Source organism: Apus apus, chromosome 1 (genome assembly GCF_020740795.1).
Source record: "Apus apus isolate bApuApu2 chromosome 1, bApuApu2.pri.cur, whole genome shotgun sequence".
Classification (NCBI taxonomy): domain Eukaryota; kingdom Metazoa; phylum Chordata; class Aves; order Apodiformes; family Apodidae; genus Apus; species Apus apus.
Window position 1 is genome coordinate 134494670 of NC_067282.1, and position 25199 is coordinate 134519868.

A 25199-nucleotide genomic window follows, 5' to 3' on the forward strand; every position below is an offset into this window, starting at 1 on the left:
ACTTTCTCTTTTTTTTCCCCTCGAACTATGCTAACCTTGCAGTTTTGTCACCTACTGAGGAGTTAGAGGCAATATGCATTTCTTCACCATTTAGTTACGGAGTCAAGGTTTGGAGGAGACTTTATGCTCAGATGAGACTTTAGTTCTGGAGTTCCTAACACCTTTATTCTCATGCATATAAACTTGCCTGTATGAAAAAACCTGTATTTTAGTATACATTCATGAGGATGTAAAGTCATCCTTGCCATGATACCTAAGTTAATGGTTGTATGTTTGTTTGCTTTTGATATAATACTACTTTTTCTTTTTGAAATACCAGTTACCAGGAAAAGCTGGTTAATATCTAGAAGTGGAATAAATGCTATTGCTTGTGCTTCTAGAACTCTGCAACTCCCATTGTGCTGTTGAGAAGGAAGAAAGGGATACTTGAGGGTTCATAAAATGCACATCTCACCATTCAGAGTTGGTATTATTTACCTGCTCTGCTGACACTTGGTGATCACTCCTGGCAATGCAGTGTGTGTGTTATCACATCTAGCGTGCTCTGTCCAGTTCTGGGCTCCACACTACAAGGAAGATAGTGGCATCCTGGAGTGAGTCCAGCAGAGAGTCACCAAGCTGGCTGGGGTTGGAGCACCTGGCTTGTGAGGAGACACTGAGACAACTGGATCTATTCAGTGTGGAGGAGGAGAGGTGAAGGGGAGACCTTATTGCTGTCTTCAGTTACCCAATGGGAGGATATGAGGTAGACAGAGCCAGGCTTCGCAGCTGCACGGTGATAGTATAGGAGACAACAGGCACAACTTAAAACATCGGAAATTCTGAATAGCTGTTAGGTAAACTGTTTCATCTTGAGGATGCTCAAACACTGAAGTGGAGGCACAAAGTTTTTGGACTCTCCATCCCTAGAGCTAATCAAAAGGTCACAAGGATTTCAGAATTTAAATTAGGGTGTAATAAAATGTGTAGGTAACCTTTTTTTTTTTTTCATTTACTTAAGTTAATATATTTTTATTTAATTTGAGTAACTGAAAATACTTGTACTAAACACCAAACCAACATTCAAACAATACTTTAATGTCAAGTTGGAACTTCTATGTGGAACTTCATCTGTTCTTCTTAGGAAAAAGCTTCTATTGATCTGGGGCCATGAAAGCACCTGTTTTGTTTTAACAGCTAGAATTTACTACCACTGGGTTTCAAGTTTTTTTATATGATGGTGTTGTGATTCTTTGTGCTGAAGAGGTTCTGTGTGAACTGTAGCTGAACATGAAAAATCTAGTAATGACTTTTATTCCATTTTATTTATTATTTAATCCAGTAATTTTCCTTTAGTATTAATGGTGTAATTTGACATCTACTATTAAAAAAGGTATTATATTACTTCAGCTTGAAATACCAACAAGGCAGAAAAACTCTGTCTCAGTACTTGTTCTCAATTAAGAGCTGTCTTGCTATAAAACTGTAATTTTCCTCTGGTTTGTTTTTAACACATTTTATTTGTGATTGCATAGGAAAACATAAAACAGATTGTGGAACAGATAGAAGAGCAGAAAAAACGAATAGAGAAGTTGGAAGAATATACCAAGATATGCATGTATGTTTGAAAAATTGAAAACTAATTTGATTTCTTGCATATATTTTTAAACTAATGTAGCAGCTTTTTAATTCTTTTATTTCAAATGTTAATAAGAGTTAGAATTCTTATTAATTGTAATTAATATTTACATTACTTTCGCTGTCAAAATAAAGTAGGAAGTATGATGACTCATCCCTATATTGTTTGAAACCAATTTTATAATTGCTGCTAATTTCTTAGGTGTATGAATTTTGTCACTACAGGTAGAGCATGGGTCTGTGAGTGTGCAAATTCTGGGTGAAAACAGGACAGTTCAGTAGCTGTGCTGCTTTAAGAAGCAGTTAATATTTACATTGGGTATTAGGAGCACAGTTCTGTTCTTACTTCTTTGGTCTTCTACCTGATTTTTGTGCTTTGAGATAAGGCATATAAGCCTTTAATTGAGCAACCTGAACTATGACATTAGCCTGTGTTTTGTGCAGGAGGCCAGAGTCTGTGATCTCCGGAGATTCTTATTTTTTCCCCTACCTATGTTTTCCTGTGTATCCTATGTAATATGTGCTTTGGCTTAATGCTATCTGTGTATTGAACAAAGTTCTGTCATGGACAGTAAGTAGGAGATCCATTGTGACCACTGATGAAAAATTATTCTACTTAAGTAGTTGTAGTAGAGCGTGGTAAAGCCTTAGTGACTGGTGAATATGTAAAGTGAGTGATAATTTTGCATGAGAATTCTCAGTCCTTCTCAGTTTTACAATATCAGACTTTTTCTTGATGGAAGATAAAACAGTATGGTTGCATGTTACTCAGGCAAAACTTCTCACTTGTACTCAATTTTGAAATCTTACAGATAGGTTATACTATAGAATGCAACTTGTATAAGCAGTAGGTTCTTATATTTGCTTCAAATCCTTAAGGATTTTCATAGTCTGTGATCGTAGAATGACTTAAATTTTGTAAACTAAAAGCTTATATAAATTAAATAGTAAATTTCTTTCCTATTTTTGCTTCTGCTCAAAGTGAGTCACTAACAGAGAAAAAACAGCAAGAGGAAGCACTAACTAAGGAAATTGAAGATTCAAAAATACGCATAACTGAAGTCAATGAAGAATTGAACAAAATAGTTAGTGAACTGCACAATGCTAAAATTGATTACCATGAAGGAAGGCGTCAGCAAATGAGAGCAGAGATCTTGGAAAGTCTTAAAAGACTATATCCGGATTCTGTGGTAACTGAATGGCCTCGTTTAAATGCCTTATTTTGGAATTAAGATTTATGAGTTCTGCGTTACGCTGAGAAAGCAGCTAGAGTTAATTGAGACTGTTTGGAATATTAGTTTAAGCTTTATGCTTGCTTGAGTGTACTTGGTGAACAGTATTTCTGAAAGAGTAGTAGCCTATACTGTTGGTTTTTTTCACAGTTTCTAGAAATAGACATTTTTGCTTACATCAAAGAATAATTTTGATGTTGTTTTCTTGGTGTGATTTTGTGGTGTTTATTTACTTAATTTTTGGTCTTCTTCTGTCCTAAAACATATTTTTTCCACACTTATTTTGAACAAATGAGTAAGAAGTTTAACTGTAAAACCTTTTATTCCAGAAAGAATACTTTTTCCAAAGGACAGTTTTTCTTAGGTGGATGAGATTATGATGTTACCCAAGGCTCTGCCTTTGTTTATCAATTGCTGTATTTTACTTAAATTACTCTTCAGTAATGCAGTCAAGTGTTTTATGTATTGGTTCTGAATGTCAGCAGATGTCGATTGTTTTATGAGGCACATTTATATCTTTGTATTGATTATTAAAAATATTTACTCCAACATCGGAAGCCATCCCAAATACGAGCTTTTAATAAATCCAGTCAGTTTAATAGTTAATCTCAGAGTATGTTTCAGTATAATTAGTCGTCTTTGATATACACAGTCATTGAAGATGTACAGGCTGGTAATTTTTTAATTATCTTTTTTTATGTTTAGAAGGTGAGATCTCTCCGAGTGTTGCCGTAAGAACATTAAAAAAAAAAAAAGTCAGTTGTTCGTTCCTCCTTTGTCTCTTGCAGAACCTCCTCAGAATCTGGCAAGTGTCTGATCCTGTTGTTTTCTTGAGAGGTTAAGAATTTTGCTTTTTGGCTGTTCTTCAGAATTTTTTTCATCTGTGTTACCAGAGTGTTCCAAAAAAAATCAAAAAGATGAATGGTAGATCTTTTTTTGCTCACTCTTTGCACCATATCCCTATTTGAAAAGAACTGGATCAGACTGATGATATCTTGCTGGCTTAGGGGAGAGATGATGTTCAGGTTGTTCTTGTTTTCCTTCAGGAGCTGCAAATTTTAAGAGTACTTAAAGATTTGATGGCTTCTAGTGAATATAAACTAGATAAATCAAATTGGTTGCATAAATTATCCCATTACAGAAATTCTTAATGATGCCTGCTTCAGTTAGTCTTGTTCCTGTGATAGTTTTTCCAACACCAGCATATGAGGCAACAGAGTTGCTTCTGAGCTGCTCTGAATGCTCTGGTGTACTACACTAATTCCAGATTATTGAATACAATCCAAGTGAAGTCTTAGGATGGAAAGGTCATGAGACATGTCATCTTCTAGTAGTTCACCAAGTACTTGGAGACAACTGGAAGAAATCTTGGTGTCAGTCTTCTGGATTTCATAGGCAAAAATGGCACACTGCTTCTATTTGTTTAGTTCTTACCCATTTTAAAGCTTCTCTTCTGTTAAAACATTCTTGTAATGGTTGGTGAACATTCCAGGTAGCGGAGTAGCTATAGCAGTAATGTGATTGTGGCTGTGTGAATGACTTCTGCATTTTCATGGATTTGTCTCATCAACCAAGTGTATTTTGCAGCTGATTACAGTTTTTAAAATTTAATTTTCAAAACAGCATTCCGACATTGGTAATTATAGTTGGGGTTACTGCTAATGTTGCAGATTCAATTACAATGTTCAAAATGTACATTAGTACCTTTAATCATTCAGGGAAAGGTCAACTGTAGCTACAATTACAGAAATGGAAGAAAAGAGTGATCATGTACAGCAAAGGACTAGTTTATCTCTAGAGGTGTTAGTTCATTATATGGCAAAACAGGCTTGATCACTTGGACTATGCAGTACAAAAGAGGCAGTTATTATTCTTTTGATGCTACTAAAGTAAGGTCCTTCTGTTTTTGGTTGAAACAGGAATACTGCCTCTTTTGCTGCCATTTTCCAGTTAACACTTCTATTTATTTAAGACCATATTGCCATTTAAAGATCTTACTGTTTGTTAGATACTTCCTTTCTCTCCAGAACACGCTCAGCTAACTTTGCTGTTGCCCCTCTGCCATGCTTCTTGAAGTGCATGCTAGAGATTCTGAGTAAAACATGAGGTGAATAACTGTAACCTCAGGGAAGAAATTAAATCACTTCAGATTTTGGAGGCATACTTTGCTGTTTGAATTGATGGCTGCTACAATTTCTATTTTTCTGATGTGCAGCCATTTTAAGAGTGCAGCTGCTAGATACGTAACAGGTTTTCCTTTTACTATGTTAGTGTCTTATGCAGAGATACTATTTGATATCTAAAGTAGCATGTAACTGTTTCCCTATATTTTTATCTTCAGTTTGGAAGACTGCTAGACCTTTGTCATCCTATTCATAAAAAATACCAGCTTGCTGTTACCAAGGTATTCAGCAAATATATGACTGCTATTGTTGTTGCCACTGAAAAAACAGCCAGAGATTGTATTCGGTTCCTAAAACAAGAACGAGCTGAACCGGAAACTTTTCTTGCTTTGGATTACCTTGATGTAAGTACAGTTTTCTTTTTTTCTTCTTATCACCAAGTTAATACACTTCTGCATCTTGATACTGGCTCATTTAAGCTGAACTGAAATAGGCTGAAGTGTTAAGGCAAAGCACTTAGAAGTGAACTTCAGAGGGTTCCATTTCTCCAGCCTGCTGAGGTCCCTCTGGATGGCAGCAAGAGTTTCCAGCTTATCAGCCAGTCCTCCTAGTTCTGTGTCATCAGCAAACTTGCTGAGGGTACACTCTGCCCCATCCTCCAGATAATTAATGAAGGTGCTAAACAGGATTGGTCCCAGTATTGACATGAGTAGTTACTGACCTTCAACTGGATTTTATGCCACCAGTCACCACCCTGTGGGCCTTTCTGTTCAGCCAGTTTTAAGTCCACCATACTGTCTGTTTATCCAGCCCATATTTCATCAGTTCCTCTGTGACGATCTTCTGGGAGACAGTGTTGAAAGTCTTGAATTAGTCTAGACACTATCCACAGCTCTCCCCTCTTCTACCAGACCGGGTAGTTTTTGATGATTCAAAGATTATCAAGAGTGGCCTTACAATTATGTCAGCTGACTCCTTCAATGGCTGCATCATGTCAGGACCTTTGCATGTGTCTATGTCCAGTTTCCTTAAGCATTCCCCAAACTGATCTCCTTCCATCAAGGGTGCAGCTTCCTTGTTCCAGACTTTCCGCCCTTCTCTGGAATTTGGGATTCCTGGAGGACCAGTCTTGCTAGTAAAGACTGAGGTGAGGAAGGAGTTCCATACCTCAGTCTCTTCCATATTCTTTGTCACCAGGTCTCCTGCCTCATTTAGCAGCAGACCCACATTTTCCCTTGTCTTCCTTTTATTGTCTATGTGGTTACAGAAGCCATTTCTTTGACATCCATTGCCAGAAAAAATTCCAGTTGAGCTGTGGCTTTTCTAACCCCATATCTGCATAATTGGACAGTGCCTCTAAATGTTTCCTAGGTTACCTGTCCCTTTCACCTTTAGTATACTTCCTTTTTGAGTTTGAGTTTTGTCAGAGGCATCTTCTTTATCCATACATGCCTCCTGGCATTTTTGCGTGCTTTTATCATTGGGATGATAGCTAAGGCACTCTGGGACCTTATCATGTGGGACTCTGCTGAGCACATGCTTGAAGAGGCCAAAGTCTGTTCTCCTGAAGACTGGGGTTGTGAGCTTGTCTTTTGCACTGCTACCTCCTCTCAGGATCCTGAACTCTCCTATCTCATAATCCCTGTAGCCAGGGCTGCCTTAGATCTTCCCATCCCCAGCAAACCTCTCCTTCCTTGGAGAGTGTGAGGTCTAGCAGAGTACCTCTCCTCATTGGCTTCTCTGTCATGGGGTTAAGAAGTTGTCATCAGTGCTTCACAGGAACTGGATTGCTTATACCTTGCTGTGTTTCCCCTATAGCACATAAAACGGTGGTTCAAATCCCTTCTGAGGATCAGAGACCATGAATGTGACACTGCTTTTAGCCTTTTAGAAGGCCTTCTCCACTTGATCTTCCTCATCTGAAGGCCTGTAGCAGACACCCACTACAATGTTAACTTTACCACTTTGTTTTTCAGCCTTACCCTTGAACTCTCATTTGGCTCATCACCCTTCTCTCATCACCCTCTGTGCATTCCAGCTGTTTTGTCACATATAGGGCAACTCCACCTCCTCGTCTTCCCAGCATCTTCTTCCTAAAGAGCCTCTGTCCCTCCATTGTAACACTCAGCTGGGGGAGCCATCCCGCCATGTCTCCAAGATTCCAAGAAGGTTGTAGCCCTGCAGCCGCACACAAGTTTTTAATTCGTCTTGTTTGTTCCCCATCCTGCGTGCACTAGTGTCTTTGTATTTCATGCACAGTGAAATAGGCTATTTGGATTTAAGGACTACAGTAAACACGCAATATGAAAACTGTATCTCTTCCTAGTCTTAGAGCAACTGAGGCCCCCTGCCCCCGTGGTGTTGATTAGTACATCCTGTTCCCAGATCATTCTGATTTGGATATGCTTTTGCTATTACAACATGGTTTCTAAACACCTTTGTTTGCTTTACAGGTTAAACCAATCAATGAAAAATTAAGAGAGATAAAAGGAGCTAAAATGTTGGTGGATGTTGTACAAACTCCATTTGCTCCACTGAAAAAAGTGATTCAGTTTGTGTGTGGGAATGGCTTGGTGTGTGAAACAATTAAAGAAGCAAAACAAATAGCATTTGATGGACCAGTGAGGTTGAAAGTAAGAAGCTGAATTTTCTTGCATATTTTTAAATTCCAGTTGTGTATTTTAATGCTAGTTAAATCACAGAATCATTGTGGTTGAAAAAGACCTTTAAGAACATTGAGTCGAAGCATAACATTTTGATAAACTTCCCACAAAGTATAAAATTAAGCACAGAATGATACTACACTGTCTAGTCTATTCCCACATAAATAAAGCCTCAGATTTTTCGCATATTTACAGTGATTTCCTGGGAAAGGGAGGCAAATTAGGGGATAGCCAGTGTTCAGATATGTTTTCCTGGTATGGTCCTCTTGATGAAGAGGAGGACAGAGAAGGAAGGATAATCCCATTCTTAAGACTTCCGATTTAAAAATGCAAACTTCATCTTACTAGCTTTTCTATGAAGAACCAATTTACAAATTCTTTAAAATATCTGATGGAATCTCTTAGTTGTAGATGTAGACTGTGTTGAAGACTGGAAGCTTCTCTGTTGTTTCCAGTTCTTTCTTCTTACCTATGTCTCTGTTTTTGTCACAGACTGTATAGCCCTTTTATTTACTTAGTAAACCTTTTAAAATCTTGATTAAAACAGCTTTAAGTTGAAGGTGAGTGTAAAATCATGTTAACTTGAAATCCAGGTAAGTCACAAAAACACCCACATTTACTGATGTTTCGACTTTTACCAGCTAGCTGTTTTCCATCACTCCATTATCAAATTTTTTGGGTTGCTCTACTGAGCCAGACATAACCTTCAAAGTTGCCAGTGTATACAGAAATATCCAATAATAATTTCCTAAATACAAGGAGATTATACAATTTCACTTCCTTTTCTGATAAGTTGCAATAATACAAAAAAATATGGACTGGTGACTAGCTATATAGACTACTCACTACACCTTATGGCTGGTGCCAAGAAATGAGACCTTTTCTGTGGCTTCATGTATCTTATAATAGCAGGTTTGGAAAAGGAAAAAAATGGAGTCCAACTAAAATTTGGTTATTGCTAGTTTAACTACCATATCTTGGTGTACTATTTCATGGAAAATTTTGGGCTGCTTTTTGTTCAGATTTACTTGTTTTAAATTTTTTTTTTTCTTCTAGACGGTGGCTCTTGATGGAACTTTATTTCTGAAATCTGGAGTGATTTCTGGAGGGTCAAGTGATTTAAGGTTTAAAGCTAGAGTTTGGGATGATAAAGAAATTAATAAAATAAAAGAAAGAAGAGACAGCTTGATTAATGAGTTGAAGGTAGGTCTCTTTAAAATCATGTAACTGCAAAAGGCATAAAGGAGTAAAAGTTGCATCTACTTTGATTCACTTATGGGAAGGTGAATGGGGCCTATGTTAGTGAGGCTAGCTTTGTGTAATGCATGAATCTGAAAAATTAGTAATTTCCAAGTAAGTCAAGTTTTGTTTAAAATTCTTTTTCTCCCATTGTAATATTTTTCCAGGAGTTAATGAAGATCAGACGCAAGGAGACTGACTTGAAGCAATTGCTTGCTCAGTGCCATGGAACACAGACACGACTAAAATATTCACAGAGTGAATTAGATCTTATTAAAAAGAAACACCTTGCTAATCTCTCCATGGTATAGTAATAAGTCTTCATTATTTTCATGTTTAATAATTGTATTTTTTTACCAAAGCTGTAATTATGAGTGAATAAATAATTGCTTCCTTTAGGGTTGTTCTTTTTTTTTTTTAATTCAGTGTAAGTTTTAATGACTCAAATTAACAAAATGTATTTAAAAAATACAAAATTATTTACATGATGTTTTTTCTATCTTACGTTTTAAATTTTAATTTCTGGTAAGCTTGGTTTATCATTTAGTAACCTTCAGAAGCCTGCAAGTCATGCACTTTAAATTATACTTACAACGAAATCTACTCTGCTCATTAAAACTGTAGTCATTGCATGCAAATTGCCAAAAATACTGGGAAAGTGGCATTTGAGAAGAAAGTCTAAGTTTTTAATCAGAAAAATACAGTTAATCTGGAGCAGAACTGTCTCTTAATTTGTAGGATGTTGACCATCCTATTAAGAAAATTACCATATTTTTCCTTTCTGTGTAGGAAAAATCAAAACTGGAAAGCGAATTGGTAAATATTGAGTCTCAGCATAATATACTGAATGAAGGAATAGCACAAAGAAACAAAAAAATAGAAGAATTTCAGAAAAAAATTAATGAGGTAATGCCTGCTGTCATAGTTGTATATAGCAGCTTATGTTATTGTACCACAGAAACTTATTTCAGTTCCTGCTGACTTCTAGAACTTGGACAACTTTTAACTTTGTAAACTACTTTGTTGACAAGGGTTATAAGTTACTCGAGCAATCTTCCCATTCTCTGCCTTTCTTACCAAGGTAACTATGAGCAGAAATGCACTTGCAAGTTAGTATATATGTATCATAGCTTTGCAGATCAGTTTCCTTAAAATTTTGTGACTTTTATGTGCCAAACACAAATCCAACCAACCAAATCCATTTACTTCTTAAATATTAGATGAAGCTTTGCTTAATATGTACACTGTAATTTCATTTCATGTAGGAGTAAGTTTGGATTTTTAAGAAGATGGGTTGGTTTTCCCCCACCTTTTCCTGCTCTGGTCATAAACATGATTTATTTTTTGTAGCATTGAGCAGGGACAATCCATTGAAGTTCACAACTTCAGAGATCTCAGCTGTTTTTTTCTGTAGACTGTTCTGAATCCTCATAGCTCATTTTCCCTATCTTTCTTTAATCATCAGATTAAATACCTTTTAGATGGTATGAACGATTTGTACAGATAGCTGACAAATTCAAAAGCGTGGTGATAATGAAAACACTGAAGGCATTCAGTGAAGTGGACATTAGTAAAGCCTAATATGTTGCTAAGAAGGGTTTCATGCTGTATTCTACTAGAGTAGACAATAACTCTGGCCTCTCTGAGAAATACAGACACCTCATCTCTGCTTCTCCCTGGAAGCTGCCTTTTTCCTACTCTTGCCAAACAAAGGAATCTGATACACCTTGTGGAAAAGTGATGCTGCAGTTTTATTTGGAGAATTCACAGCCTTACACCTAGATGCTTGTCTAAATGTAGATTCTTGGAGAGATTCCTCACCACCTTTGGAGTTACTTGAAGTGTATTAGTTCCTGGCCTCTGACCCATTCTCGTCAGTCTTTCTTGGTTTAATCTATGACTGAAATTTTGCATTGGATTCTGAAGGGTTATACATGTGTTATGTATATGTATGCTGTATATATCCTGTGATACTAAGGAAAGAAAAAAAAAAAAAAATCCCAGTAGGATGTTAATAGATATAGGAATCCTTGGAGAGGATAAGTGGAGCTACAAAGGATACTTAACCAGCTTATAGGGAAGTAACACATATTTTTAAGGGAAACATTAGCAAAATAAGAATGGGCAGTTTCAGGACACTTGCCAGTTTTGTAGTGAAAATTGTTCCTGTGTCTTCACTTTTTAAAGAGGTATATTCCCTCAGCAAACTTTCCAGTTTTATTCCTTTCTCACTTTATTATTTATACTCTTCTACTGCCAAAAAACACTCTGTTTCCCATAGACATCATCTGCTTGGTTATGGACAAACCCAAGACAAAAATGGAGTCTGCCCCAAACAGGTTACAGTCTATCGACAATAACAAATGTGTAGACTTCTGCATGTCCCTCTGTTAAATATGAAGAAATGAGAGCATTCAGGACCATAGGCAGTTGTTAGAATCTGCAATAAGTCTTTCATATGTTTTAGTACAAAGCAGGAATCTGTGTTGGTCTTAAAAAGGTCAGCTGTTGACCACCTTCAACCATATATATATAAAAAAAAAAAAGTGCCATAACACAAGGATTATAAGAAGTGAGTGTAGGAAACATCCATAAATGGAAGGATAGAAGCTCTTTAGGAACGACAGGCTGGGGAGAAGAGGAAGGGGTGTTGCTTCCTACATCAGTGACATGGCAGGGGGGTTGGAACTAGAGGATCTTCAAGGTCCCTGCCAACCCACCATTGTATGATTCTAAGAAGCCAGTGCAGCTTCATATTCTGTCTTGCATGTGGTACAGGCACAGGCATGATGGAGGCAGATGTCTCATCTGCAAACACTCAAAATCATTCATGTTTATGCCATAACAATTCCAGATCCAAGGAACTTTTTTTTTTTGCTTGTTCTGCAAAAAACCTAAATGGAGGCTAGTCATCAGTTTCTGAAGAATAGTGTTACCTGAATTATATAACTTGTTCTGATTTAGTATTTGATATCTGGTTAAACAAGCCCATGTACCAAAACAATATAAATGGTACTAGATTTGATATGTAAAGTTCTCCTAAAGTTTTGTTCAGTGCATTGAGCCTTACTGTTGCTATTTCTTTGTTCAGTCATGCCATATACACTATGCCTACTATTTGCTTAAATTTTTCATTAAAATTTTAGGCCTGGCTTTGACTGAAGCTTTTGTTGGTATACGGTGTTTAATTAGGTGATGAGAGAGTCTGTGCTGTGGCTTTTCTGTAAATTGAACATAATTAATATTTATGGATGACTTGAAAAGATTAAAGTGAAGAACTGAACTGCACCAAAACACCTGGTGTATCTCATAAGTGTCCTGTGTACCATTCAGCTTTCTCTGCTTCAGTTGACTGGGAAACAGACAAAACCAGGCAAGTTGGTTACATTATGATGACTTTAAGTGTCTTTGGAACGATCAGGTGCTGTCCAGAAGGCTTAGATCAGAGTTACCTTTTGCAGATGCCTTGTATCTGGCATTTATACTGAAAGTGTTACTTGAAAATGACAAATACAGATTATTTCTCAGTAGTTCAATTTGCTGTTTCTTAAAGTACCTTCAAAATCCAGCCTGTAGCATGAAGCAGTTGTCGAAATGTTTCACTTCTACAAGTGCCAAAATAGTGTAAACATTTTTTGCTTCATTTTTCTTTATTCAAAGGCTGAAGACGCTGTTTTTCGCGAATTCTGTGAAGAAATTGGTATCGAAAATATTCGTGTGTATGAACAAGAACATGTGAGACAACAAGAGGAGATTGATAAGAGAAGGTGGTATTTGTAATTAAAATGTAAAAAAAAGTGGTTTGTATTAGGGCACACTGGTTAATGAGTAACTCCATTAGAGGAAATACCTCAGAAACCTAGCAGACTGTAAGAGGTTATATTATCACTGCAAAGATTAGTTAGCTGTTGCACTGCTGTGGTTTGGGTTTGTTGGACAGGAACAGTAACATTTTGCTACAAACTTGAAAGGCAGAATACACTTATTTGGTAGCACGAATGTAGAAAAATAAAGATAATGCATCTTTTTTTACATTAATAGTGTAAAGACTAGCACTAGACACCATTTTCATCTCTTCAGCTGTTAAGGGACTCTGTTTTTCAGGAACTGGTACAGACGTTTTTGGCTGGGGCTGCAGGGAGGTGGTAGCGAAGTGCTTTCAATTGCAGGTGAAGTACCTGCTGACCAAAGTGATTTGATCACTTTGCAAGAGCTGGTCTGATGAAGTGCAAGAAGTTAGTAATAGAACAGTGAAAAGAGGAGCATGTGGCCTTATGCTACACTGCACATAGATCCTTGGTCTTGCTTATACCCTAACTTGCTGTCATTTTTCCTGTAAGCCTGTGCTATGGTGCCTTCTTGCCCAGGTCTAAAGAGCCTGGACCTGGTGCTGTGCCAACCCTTTTGCCAGAACAACAGATGCAGCACTAGTAGTAAATCATTTGGGAATCTCAAAGCTCAGAGACAATAACAGCTGAGAGGAGACCTTTTTGTAAACAGCTGATTAAATTTTAATTCAGTCCTTTCTTAGAGCAGCATGTGAAGAAGTTTCTGCCATTGTACCCCTATAAAAAAGTACAGCTGTCAATTGAGAGATGATAAGCAAGGCTGAATATGATTTTAAAACCTTTGGTCTCATGCTTCTTAGTTGCCATCTCAGCTGCCATAGGTTCCTTATAATATTCAGATAAACAAACATACCAGCTGTTGGGGAGGCTTGCAGAGGCTGAGCAGGGAGCACGGGCATTGGATAAGCACACAGCATCAGGGCAGCTTTTGCTATCATTCATACAGAGATACTTGAATTTTTAGTGTTACTTTCCATATTCAGTATAGCCATGTTGTATCTTCAAATTGTATTGTTTTTTTGAACTATTATCACTGTATTTTCTTAAACTTGCAGTATACCCACAGGATATGGTGTAGTGGAATTGATCCAAATGTATGCAAATTTTTGTATTCACATAAAAGATACATTTTCACTTTTACTACTTAGATAGCATTTCTGTATCTTGTAATAACTTAAAATCACAGTTACCAGCTTGCTTTGTAAGTGTTGATTTGAAATGCTGTACTTTGACTAGACTGGAGTTTGAAAATCAGAAGACACGACTAAATATTCAGCTAGAATATAATCGTGATCATCTGCAAAAATTAAAAAACGCAGTCAGCAATTTGAGGGAGACCATTCATAAAGATGAAGCTCAGATTATCAGGCTACAGAAGGTAACTAAAATATCTCTCTCTGGGACTGAGGAGAGACTACATTGAATTACAGTTTGAATTAATGTAGTTAGTGCAGTTGAGTAGTTCTTCTAGGGCTTAAATCAGTGTTGACTTTGCAACTGCATTTTTTTAACATTTACATATTTTAATTTTAACCTTGGAATAACCTGTCATATTAGGGTACTAATTTTTATATATAAGCTTGCTAAATACTAAATTTGGGATCACTGTATGTACAGTGTTACCTTGTGTTTAGTTTATATGAAAAGGCAGTATGTGACTACAAATAAAGCTTGTAGCATGTGGCTGCGATTCTTTAGAAGATTTTATGAGTAATAGTAAACAGCTCTGGTGCTTTGTATCTTTTAAGGTGCTTCACACTTACTAATAGACTTCAAAATACTATTTTAAAAGTAATTTAAGTTTTAATTGTAGTAATATATGGAGGCCTCCTTCATAGCATTCTTTATTTGTAAGTAATTTTTTTGTTGTGCTAATGTTTCTTGCAAACTATGGTTGTGGTGGCTTCATAGGAAAGTGAAGGAGAAAAGATGTGTAATAGTTCTTTAAATAAAAAACAAAAGTGAAATGTAAAACTGCCCCCAACTGGGCAACAAAACCTCACATGCTGCGTTTGACCTCTGTATTTTAACAGTAGAAGACACGTATTTCTGATATTGAGGAGCAATAGACGTGTACTCAGTCACGCACAAAATTTTGTCTTTGGGCCTGTGTGCGTAATTCTTCTGAAACACGGGTTTGAGCAAATCAGATCTTTGTGTCCTGGAGCAGGATTGCTTGTGTTAAATTCTGAAGGTACTTTGTTTCGATACTGCAATAGCAATACATCTTAATTAGGTTGCTCTAAGACTAGTCTCTTCAGGACCATGTCTTCATGCATGTAGCACTAGTTTTCTGTATTCTAGCATGTTATTTCTAGCAATTTAACAATCATATGGGTTATATAGGGTAAGACACTTTGAGAGTACCTCCACAGATTCTTTGTGCTCTGCAAGTTACCTCAGGATTTATAAGTAATTAACAGTACTTTTATTAAAGAGATTTCAGGTTACCTTAGGTGTTGCTAAATAGGTTGTATGTGTACAGCAGTTGGGATCCTTCTTGTGAGGCTAGAGGGCTGACTGAGGAAAAGGGAGTAGCCTACAGATCATAGGCATCCTAGGATCCCTGCCTTGTTTGGTGGCTTTATAGTTTAATCTGGTACAGTCATAAATCTAGAGCTGGCTGTGCCTGTGTATACAAAACAACTGGATCTTCCTGTGTGTAAGACAGGCTGCTTTCCCAATGCCTTTTAGTTTTTGTGCTGTAACACATTTGTATGCATGGTAACAAGCTTAAACTTTTAACTCTTTCTCTAATAGAAAGTTCCATATCAAGATTTTGAGTGGAAAGTTAAATAACTAAATATTTCTACGCAGGAGGAGGAAAAGCTGCTAAAAAAAGTGAACGAAACTGTGGAGGAGCAGCAATATCTTAAGGATAGATTAAGTGATCATAAATCTGAGGTTAGAAAAACCCAAAATGAAGTTGAAGAGTTCAGAAAGACATTGTTAACTCTTAATAGGTAATTGCTAATTGTACTTCTGGAAAAATGATTAATGCGACAGTATTTAAGAGTTACAGTGATCAGATGTTTGAACTTCACTTCTTCTGTTTTTCTTCTTTGAAAGATTCATTAGAGACATGGTAATTTGCATTTACAGTAGGTATTAGTTAAAAAGTGTTTCTAATTTAGTACGTAGTTCCCAAAAGTAATGTGAAACAGATTATTTCATGAAAGCCATCCCATAAACCATAAAGAATAATATTATCTTATTATCTACCTAATGTTGGGTCTGATAAACAAGTAGTGAGTCCTGATAACTATGTAGTGATTTTTGATAAATATGTATTTAGCTTATAGCTTGATCAGGGGGCATAATGTGTTTACTGGTAGTTTCATATTTTTGTTTGATTAATGAGATTATTTATTTTTTCTGATTTCAGTGTTCTCATTTTCTCCAGGCCTTTTAAGTGTTGGATACCTGAAACTAATGTTATTTTTAGGTCACTATTTTGTACTTACATGTTCTTCTCAATCAGCTGCTTTGGGGGCAGTTTATACATCAGTTTTCTTATGCTTACTATTGATGTGTTTAATGTCTCTTAGTCAGGAGTTGTCATTGCTTTAAAAACCCAACATGTTGGCACAGTATGGCTAGGTAAACTTGTGGAATTGTATATAAACTCACAGATTGTATGCCTAGTAATTAATTATATAGTGTGTAAGATTATAAGACTGTTACGCAACTTGATGCTATCAAAGGCATTTGTTTCAAAGAATTAAATTTATTTCAAGTACAGTAATGATAAAAGATTATTGATTAAGTTTCAAAGGGATGAAATCTCCATAAATATTCAGCAGAGCTTAATAGAATAGAACTTAGTTTTGGTTAGGAAAGGTAGATATTTGACCATACTATAATATTAACTTGTCAATATACTGAATTTAAGTCCATTCTACCAGCATTTACCTTGTGACAGTGTTAAGAGTACAGAAAAGCAGTGTGGTACCTTGAGTGCTAGAACAGGACTTGCTTCCCAGCTCCCTCTTGAGTAATTTGAGAGAATGAAGGGGATGGAAGAAGTTAATACCCTTTTAATTTATGTTTGATGGGGATTATAGAGGAAAAAGCCCTCTTTGTGCTTGGTAACTGGTTTTTGTGCTGTATGGCTGTAGACATGATTGGCAGCAATGCTGCTGCTCTTCAATTTTTCTGTGCCTTTTGTGTATGTAGGGAAGCTTCAAAATTACAAAAGGAAGCTACAGCAATAGAAACCTCTTTGGAAGAGAAAAGATTAAGACGACACAATATGCTTCTTGAATGCAAGGTGCAGGACTTGAAAATAAAGCTCCTGTCTGGATCACTGGATGACATCAGTGAAGTAGAGGTACTTAAAATGTTTACAGTAGATAGATATAATGGAAGAGATTTTTTTTCCTTACAGGACTATTTGTCTTACATAGTAATGTTAAAATAAATACATTGCTTCCATGTAATCGGGCCTCATCCATTCATGAGAAGGATTTTTGTTTATTTTTATGGACAGAAATGTTGTTAGCAAGTATTTTTGCTTGTGCTTGCAATTAATTCTTGTGAAATCTGTAAAATCAGTGTGGTACAAGAAAAATTGTTAGGAATAAATATTCCTAAATAAAAATTGTGGCATAATAAATATTCTAGATATACATATGTAAAAGGATAGGGGTCTTTTCAGAACTATAAATATGGTGTGTAGAGGGATTGAGATAATATTTGGTTAGTCATTCATAATATAAATGCTTTCTAAAACCATCCTTTTGTCTTTGGTAGATGTGGATACTCACAGATATCAGGAATAGGCTAAAATACAAATACTCCTGCTATCACAGCATTTACTGGCATTATTTTTCTCAGTCTTACCTCTTTTTCGAGCCGATCTTCTGTGAGGAGACTTCCTCCACAGTGTGGATCTTTCTCCACGCTTACAAAAGAAAAGAACTATGGTTTTGAAGGACTTGTAACAAGTCTGTGAATTTGGAAGGAGTCTTGTTGAACCCATTCCTTAGAAGAGTACTTTTGTTGAAGGGATAGGTATGAATGAGTAGGTTAAAAGACAAAATGAAGGCAGTGAGATAAGGCAGTCTTTGAAGGGAACAGATAGGAACTGCTCATTATCAGGATATATAGGCAGCTCAGCTCTTTATGAAGAAGGAAGAGATGAAACCAAGAAGCTGGGCAGTGGGAATAAAAACTTAGATTCCGAATTAATAACACTAAGAAGACCATTAAGATTTGGTTCTGAGGGAGAATCTTGGTAAGAAAGGGATTGATAATGATGACATGTAGCATGAGTTTGATTCAAGGGTAAGAGGTGTTTGAAATCCAGGCTTACAATGTCAAGAAGATACACTGCTTACTCTTAACTGCTCACTCTGTTTTGGCTAAGGGATAAGCAATGGAGTACGTTTATTTCATGCCATGTTAATACTGTCTACTCATTTTACTGTCTACTCATTTTATATCCTTTTAGTGTATTGTTTTAACAGTTTAAAAGTTATCCATGTCATATTTCTGAGCTGGCATGTCCTTCATATTTATAGCTAGGCACTGAAACAGAAGGCACTCAGACAACATCAACTATCTATGAAAGGGAAGAGGCAATTCAGATAGACTACAGCACCCTAGAAGAAGACTTGAAGGTAATATTTTTGTTTGAAATTATTACAGGTTGAGTTTCGTTGTTTTTTTTACTTATGTTATTTTTTTTTTAATTATTTATTCGTCTCACTAGTCTTTAAATGACACTGAAAACACTGTTAGGCCTAAGTGTGTGTGTGTGTGTGTTTTGGTTTTGCAGTCATACATAGCACAAGTCTATGGGACTTTTGGATAGGTCAGTTTCCCATAAGTTTAATTTAAAGCTTACCTAAACCATAAAAATAGAATGGAGGAGTAGTGAATATAACTCTGATTTTCCCTTCTGCTTTTACTTTCTGCCATTAAGTTCTAACACTATACATTATGATTCAGAACTCTAGAAACCAGTGATGAGCTGCCAGGGAGGTTGTGCCACCTTCTTTCTTTAGTATTTTCCATGACAGACTTAAGCATATTTCTTTCTGTAAATCTTCACTAGGTCACATTTTCTAAGCAGTTCTGTAATTTCATATATCTCCTTTTTAATAATAAGGAAAATAATTCCATGTCAGAGGTACAGAGCAAGGGATGAAACTGCCATCAGTAGAATTTGTCTCAAAGAACTCATCAAGAACCTCATCAAGTAGTAAAGCCAGCTAATTCTCTTTCTGTGATGTATTTTTTTAATCTAGACTGAAGGGAATTTGTGTGTCTTGTGGAACAATGCTTAAGGACCTAGTAAATTTATTCTGAGAACTTAGAATCTAGGTGGAGTTTTTTGGTTGGTTTTGTTTCCAGTTAAAGCTTTGAGTGGGGTACTTCTTTCAGAAACTGTGTGCTTGCTTGAAATGTCTTGGCCTAAAAGCACATTTTATTGCTCTGGTATTTTTACTTTTTTCTTTAGGACCTAGAGTCTGATAAAGATATAGAAAGCCACCTGCACCAGATGCAGCGTGAAGTCAAATCTAAAGAGACTACTTTAATGAAGACAGCTGCTCCAAACCTGAGAGCAGTAGAGAAATTACATATAGCTCGGGACAAGTTCCAAGAATCAATAGATGGTAATATTGAGTCTTTCATACTAATCTCTTTTGTGACTGTGAGAATTTTCACTCTAATTGAAATTCCTCTTTTTGGGGTTGATCTTGCTGGCTTTGCTTCTTTCAGATATTAAGGTATTTTTTGTGCCCAAGTGCTTATTCTCAGTTGTCTTTTAAATTGTATGTAAACAATCTATTAACATATAGTTTACTCTGAATTAGTTTGCTGAAATACAGTTTGAATGATTGGAAAGATACTTTGTTGGCCAATTGACATAATAAAGTACTTTTACTTAATTACTGACTTTAAACATAAAATTCTATGATTTTTCTTAAATAATGAAGGAACATAAACATGTCTAGAACTTAGACATGAGCATTAGTGCAGAAATTATTGGTGTCCTCAAAGAGCATTGCAGACATTAACATATTAAGAAAATGAAGGAGTTTTGAAGCTGTAACGGGTAAATGCAGGTGCTGCTTAAGGCTACCCAGGTTACAGATGGAATTAGGAGAGCAATTTTGTTCATTGCTCCAGACAAATGTGACATAGAGCAGTTTGAGCACATCACAACTTTGCAGTTTTTGAGACCTCCGTTAGAAATCAAAGAGAAAACTCATTGGTATATGCTCCTTGTAGATCATAGAATGGTCAAGGCTGGAAGGCACCTTAAGGTCTTCAGGTTCCAATCTCCCTGCTATGAGCAGGGACATGTCACACTAGACCAGGTTGCACAAGCCTCATCCAACCTGGCCTTGAACACCTCCAGGGAGGGGGCTTCCACAACCTCCCTGGGCAACCTATTCCAGTGCCTTACTACCCTCATGGTGAAGAATTTCTTCCTGATATCTAATCTAAATCTACCCTCTTTCAGTTTAAAACTATTACCCCGTGTCCTATCACTGCTGTCTCTGGTGAAAAGCCCCTCCCCAGCTTTCCTGTAGCCCCTTCAGGTACTGGAAGGCTGCTGTAAGTTGTCCCTGGAGCCTTCTCCAGTCTGAACAGCCCAAACTCCCTCAACCTGTCTTTGTAGCAGAGGTGCTGCAGCCCTTTGATCATCTTTGTGGCCTTCCTCTGGACCCTTTCCAACAGGTTCATGTCTTTCCTGTGCTGGGGGCTCCAGAGCTGTACACAGCACTCCAGCTGGGGTCTCGCAAGAGCAGAGTAGAGGGGCAGAATTGACTCTCTTGACCTGCTGGTTATGCCTCTTTTGTTGCAGCCCAGAACATGATTGGTTTTCTGGGCTATGAGCACACACTGGCGGCTCATGTTGAACTTCTCATCTACTGCTACCCTCAAGTCCTTCTCCTCAGGGCTGCTCTCCAGCCATTCTCCCCCCGGCCTGTATTTGTGCTTGGGGTTGTGCCAACCCAGGTGCCTGACCTTACACTTGGCCTTGTTGAACTTTGTGGCACTGGCCCACCTCTCTAGCCTGTCAAGGTACCTCTGAATGGTGTACCTTCCCTCTAGGGTGTCAACTACTCCACACAGCTTGGTATCATCAGCAAACTTGCTGAGGATACACTCCATCCCACTGTCCATGTCTCCAACAAAGATGTTGAACAGCGCTGACCCCTGAGGTACGCCACTTGTCACTTGCCTCCACTTGGACACTGAACCATTGACCACAACTCTCTGGATGTGGCCATCCAGCCAATTCCTTATTCACTGAGTGGTCTATCTGTCAAATCCATGTCTTGTCAGTTTGGAGACCAGGATGACATGGGACAGTGTCAAATGCTTTGCACAAATCCATGTAGATGACGTCAGTTGCTCTGCCACTGTCCTGTTTTCCTACAGCAGGGGTTACTTTATTCTTCCAGTCCCTGCTTGTACTTGCTGTGATCTTCACGATTGGGCTGGAGCCCTTGCTGGAGAAGACTGACACAAAGAGTTTATTGAGAACCTCAGCCATGTCAATATCCTGTGTAGCAGGACCCCTCATTTTCTTCAGGAGAGAGTATACATTTTCCTTGGTTATCCTTTTCTCCCCCAACATGTCTATAAAAGCTTTTCTTATTCTTTGCATCCCTGGCAAGATTTAATTCTAGCTGTGACTTGGCATTCCTAAGCTGATCCCTAGCTGCTCGCACAACCTCTCTGTAGTCCTCCCAGGGTACCTGCCCTAGCTTCCACCCCCTGTATGCATCCTTCTTAAGTGTGAGGTTTTTCTAGGAGTTGCTTGTTCATCTACACTGGCCTCCTGGAGTTTTTACCTGACTTCCTCTTAGTTGGGATGCAACGTTCTTGGGCCTGGAGAAGGTGATCCTTAACTATCAGCCAGCTTTCATGGGCCCTTCTTTCCTCCAGGGTGTTATCCCATTACGTTCTCTTGAGCAGATCCTTGAAGAGGCTGAAATCTGTCCTTCTGAAGTCAAGGGTACCAAGCTTGCTATGAGCCCTCCTCACTGCCCTGAGGATCTTGAACTCTGGTATTTCATGTTTGCTACAACCAAGGCTGCCCTTGAGCTTAGCATCCCTCACCAGCTCTTCCTTGCTGGTGAGAACAAGTTAAAGCACAGCACCCCTTCTTGTAGCTTCCTCGATTACTTGGAGAAGGAAGTTGTTATCCATGCACTCTAGGAACCTCCTAGATTGTGCTTCGCGGAGTTGTCCCTCCAACAGATACCAGGATGGTTGAAGTCCCCCATGAGTACCATGGCTTGTAAATGTGAAGCTGCTCATATCTGTTTACAGAGGGCCTCGTCTATACTGTCTTCCTGGTCAGGTGGCCTGTAGCAGACTCCCACTGTAATGTCACCTGTCCCTGCCTTCCCTTTCATCTTAACCCATAAGCTCTCTGTTGGCTCCTCATCCATCCCCAGGGAGAGCTCCATGCACTCCAGCTGGTCTTTTACATAGAGGGCAACACCCCCTCCACATCCCCCTGCTTGTCCTTCTTGAAGAGTCTATAGCCCTCCATTCTGATGCTCCAGTCATCGGAGTCATCCCAGCAGGTCTCTGTGGTGCCAGTAAGATTGTAGCCCTGCAGGCACACACGCATCTCTTAACTCCGGTTTGTTCCCCGTGCTGCGCGTGTCGCGGTACAGGCGTTTCTGAAAGGGGGTTGAGCACGTCGCTTTCACCCTTTCTAGAGAGAAAGCTGGAAGACCTACAGATTCAGGTGGTGGAAAATAGCTGAGAAGCTTTTGTTGTTACTCTGATTGGCCGAGTTGATTCCCCAGCTGGATGTAATGACTTAAGTGTTGCCATTTTGACCCCCACACCCCTGAGTTCATCAGTTTAAAGCCCATTTAACTAAGTTGGCCAACCTGCTGCCAAAGATTCCCTTGCCCCTTCGAGACAGACAGATCCCATTCCTTGTATGATATGTGCGTTAGAACCTTTCTCTGCAGTAAATCTTTTCTTGATGCTTGTTATGGTACACAACGTGTGTTTGTTCTTTGTATTTCCTGTAGAGTAATCACAGTCATGTTTGTTTTCATAGCTTTTGAGACCAGCAGAAAGGAAGCGCGAGCACGCAAGCAAGAATTTGAACAGGTCAAAAAAAAGAGATACGAGCTTTTTAACCGGTGCTTCGAGCATGCCTCCGTAGCCATTGACCAGATCTACAAAAAACTTTGCAGAAACAGTAGTGCTCAGGTGTGTCATGTTCTTAGGTGCTTGGCTTAGAAGGCCTCCTTGATGCTGTGTTTTCTGTAATGCTTGTAGTTTCCAAAAACAGTTTTGATCCTGAAGAAGAAAATTCCACCAATAATAGACTTCAGAATTTTAATGTCAGAGGAGCAAGAGGTAATATGCCAAAGCATACTGGACATTAGACAGAGAAATATTATATAAAATGTTAAAAGAATTGGGAACTTCTCAGTTTGGGTTAGTTTTTACTCTTTGCATTCGGCAGACTTGTAAATTATCGTGACACAATGTGAAATATATTTGCATACCCCATTTAAAAATAACTTTGGTTTACAGATCTAGTCATACCAGTAACAAGTAATTAAAACCTCTTCATCATTATGATATAGAAATCTAAAAACCACAAATCACTATTTCAGTGCTAGTGTTTTGTATGTGGTTTTGAAGCTCCTTATTCCCCACTTAAATAAATATTTTAAAAAGGCAGAAATAATATGCTTGCAAATTTAATGCACAGGTTTTCTACAGGCTTCTTAAATCTTTACTAGTGTTCCAGTATTAATGCCAATGGGTTACACCAAATTCTGTAGATGGTTAAATGTTTAAAGGGTTCAAGCTTGAACTCTAGTCTATGTTAAACCTCAGATTTTCTGTTTTCCCTCAGGGTTAGATATTCAGTGAACACCTTAAATATCTTCAAATGTATCATTTTTTGCTTCTAGGTTGGACAGGATAATCAAGCATTTTTCTTCATGATTATTGGGCTCATACCTTCTCTCCTAGACTAAACATTAGGCAAGTCTTGACTTTGCATCATGCTGGAACAGCAGTATTTTCCAGGTGCTTTGCCAAAAATAAGTAGTTGTGTGCTTTCTTTCTAAGCTCTGTGATGCTATGCTTTGATAGGAGCCATAGAGGTAACCTGGCCAAGAGATTATCCTGTGATTAGCTGTGAGACTAAAACTACCTGCTAGATACTAACATAGCAAGCTGAAGGACCGTGGTCTAATTGAATTGGAAGATAAGTTATTGCTCTGTGTGGCAATTTGCTCTGGTTAGCTAATGCAAGGGTTAGTTAAGATAACTTACAGTTTCAACACTATCTCAGTCAGTATTTAAACCTAAAAAATACACTTGCTAATAATTTTCTAAGTTGTCACTATTAATATTTAAACTATTAATATTTAAACGTATGCATTTCCAGGCATTCCTTAGTCCTGAAAATCCTGAGGAGCCTTATTTGGAGGGCATTGGCTTCAACTGTGTGGCTCCAGGAAAGCGCTTTATGCCAATGGACTGTTTGTCAGGAGGTGAAAAATCTGTGGCAGCTCTGGCTCTTGTGTTTGCTATACACAGGTAAAAGAAATATGATGGTATTATCCCAGTATGTGGCTGAGTAAGTGGCAGGAATACAGTGTTACACTTACAAACCTGTTTAAAAAAACAGTAATTACTGATCTCCTTGTTCTTTTCCTGTCACTGTTTTACTTACTCTATCATAATAAAGTTTTCATAAGAATCTCTGAAATAATTAGCATGTTTATTAACATTTTTTGCATCTAAATGCAAATACTGTCTTCTTTTCTACAGTTTTCGGCCAGCACCTTTTTTTGTTTTAGACGAGATAGATGCTGCCCTGGATAACACAAACATTGATAAAGTAAGTTTGTCCCTTTCAGCTTGTCCTTTTATTGATAATATGATGGTATCTTTTGTAGAAGGATGGCTGCTTTTCATTACAGGTTGCTGGGATAAAGAGGTTGATTGCACTGTCTTAACCTCTTCTAAAAGATATTAGGCTTAGGACTGAAGTAATGGTTATATGAGATGTTAGACTAGGGCTAGGTTTAAATTAAGAAATCTAAGTGTTATTTAATCAGTTCCCACGTTGTGAAGTTGAGAAAAAGAGATCAGGAATGTGCAAGAATGCTGCTCAACCATGTGTGGTACAAGATGACATGAAGGTGGCTTGTGAATTGCTGGTTGAGTTTGTTTGGCTGGAATTTTTAAGGCCTTTGAGTTTCCTTGCCTCTAAGAAGCAGAAAGAACTGTATCCATGTCTTGAAAATCAAGTCATTCTATCACTGGAGTATTTATTTTATATAATTGGATGTCAATATTTTTACATTAACACCAATTAAGGGTGCCATCATTTTAGTCACGTGAATTCTTGTTTTATGAAAATAGGTTCCTGTCCTGCTCTTAATATCTCCTTTTTGCTAATAACTATTCACTGTAACAAAACTTAAAATAGATTACAACCAGTAACAGTGGCCAACT

The 25199-nt window shown here is 37.7% G+C and overlaps 1 protein-coding gene across 1 annotated transcript in view; it reads left to right on the plus strand.

The window, feature by feature from the left end:
- SMC1B (structural maintenance of chromosomes 1B) overlaps window positions 1-25199 on the plus strand; it is a 34902-nt gene that overhangs the window by 7051 nt on the left and 2652 nt on the right. The window contains exons 8-23 of the mRNA XM_051621677.1: window positions 1515-1597; window positions 2600-2807; window positions 5191-5376; window positions 7426-7605; window positions 8692-8838; window positions 9042-9179; window positions 9664-9780; window positions 12535-12641; window positions 13959-14100; window positions 15540-15685; window positions 16899-17052; window positions 18245-18343; window positions 19186-19342; window positions 22771-22925; window positions 24124-24275; window positions 24510-24579. Coding sequence (XP_051477637.1) covers window positions 1515-1597; window positions 2600-2807; window positions 5191-5376; window positions 7426-7605; window positions 8692-8838; window positions 9042-9179; window positions 9664-9780; window positions 12535-12641; window positions 13959-14100; window positions 15540-15685; window positions 16899-17052; window positions 18245-18343; window positions 19186-19342; window positions 22771-22925; window positions 24124-24275; window positions 24510-24579 — 2241 coding nt within the window. The remainder of the gene's footprint in view (window positions 1-1514; window positions 1598-2599; window positions 2808-5190; window positions 5377-7425; window positions 7606-8691; window positions 8839-9041; window positions 9180-9663; window positions 9781-12534; window positions 12642-13958; window positions 14101-15539; window positions 15686-16898; window positions 17053-18244; window positions 18344-19185; window positions 19343-22770; window positions 22926-24123; window positions 24276-24509; window positions 24580-25199) is intronic.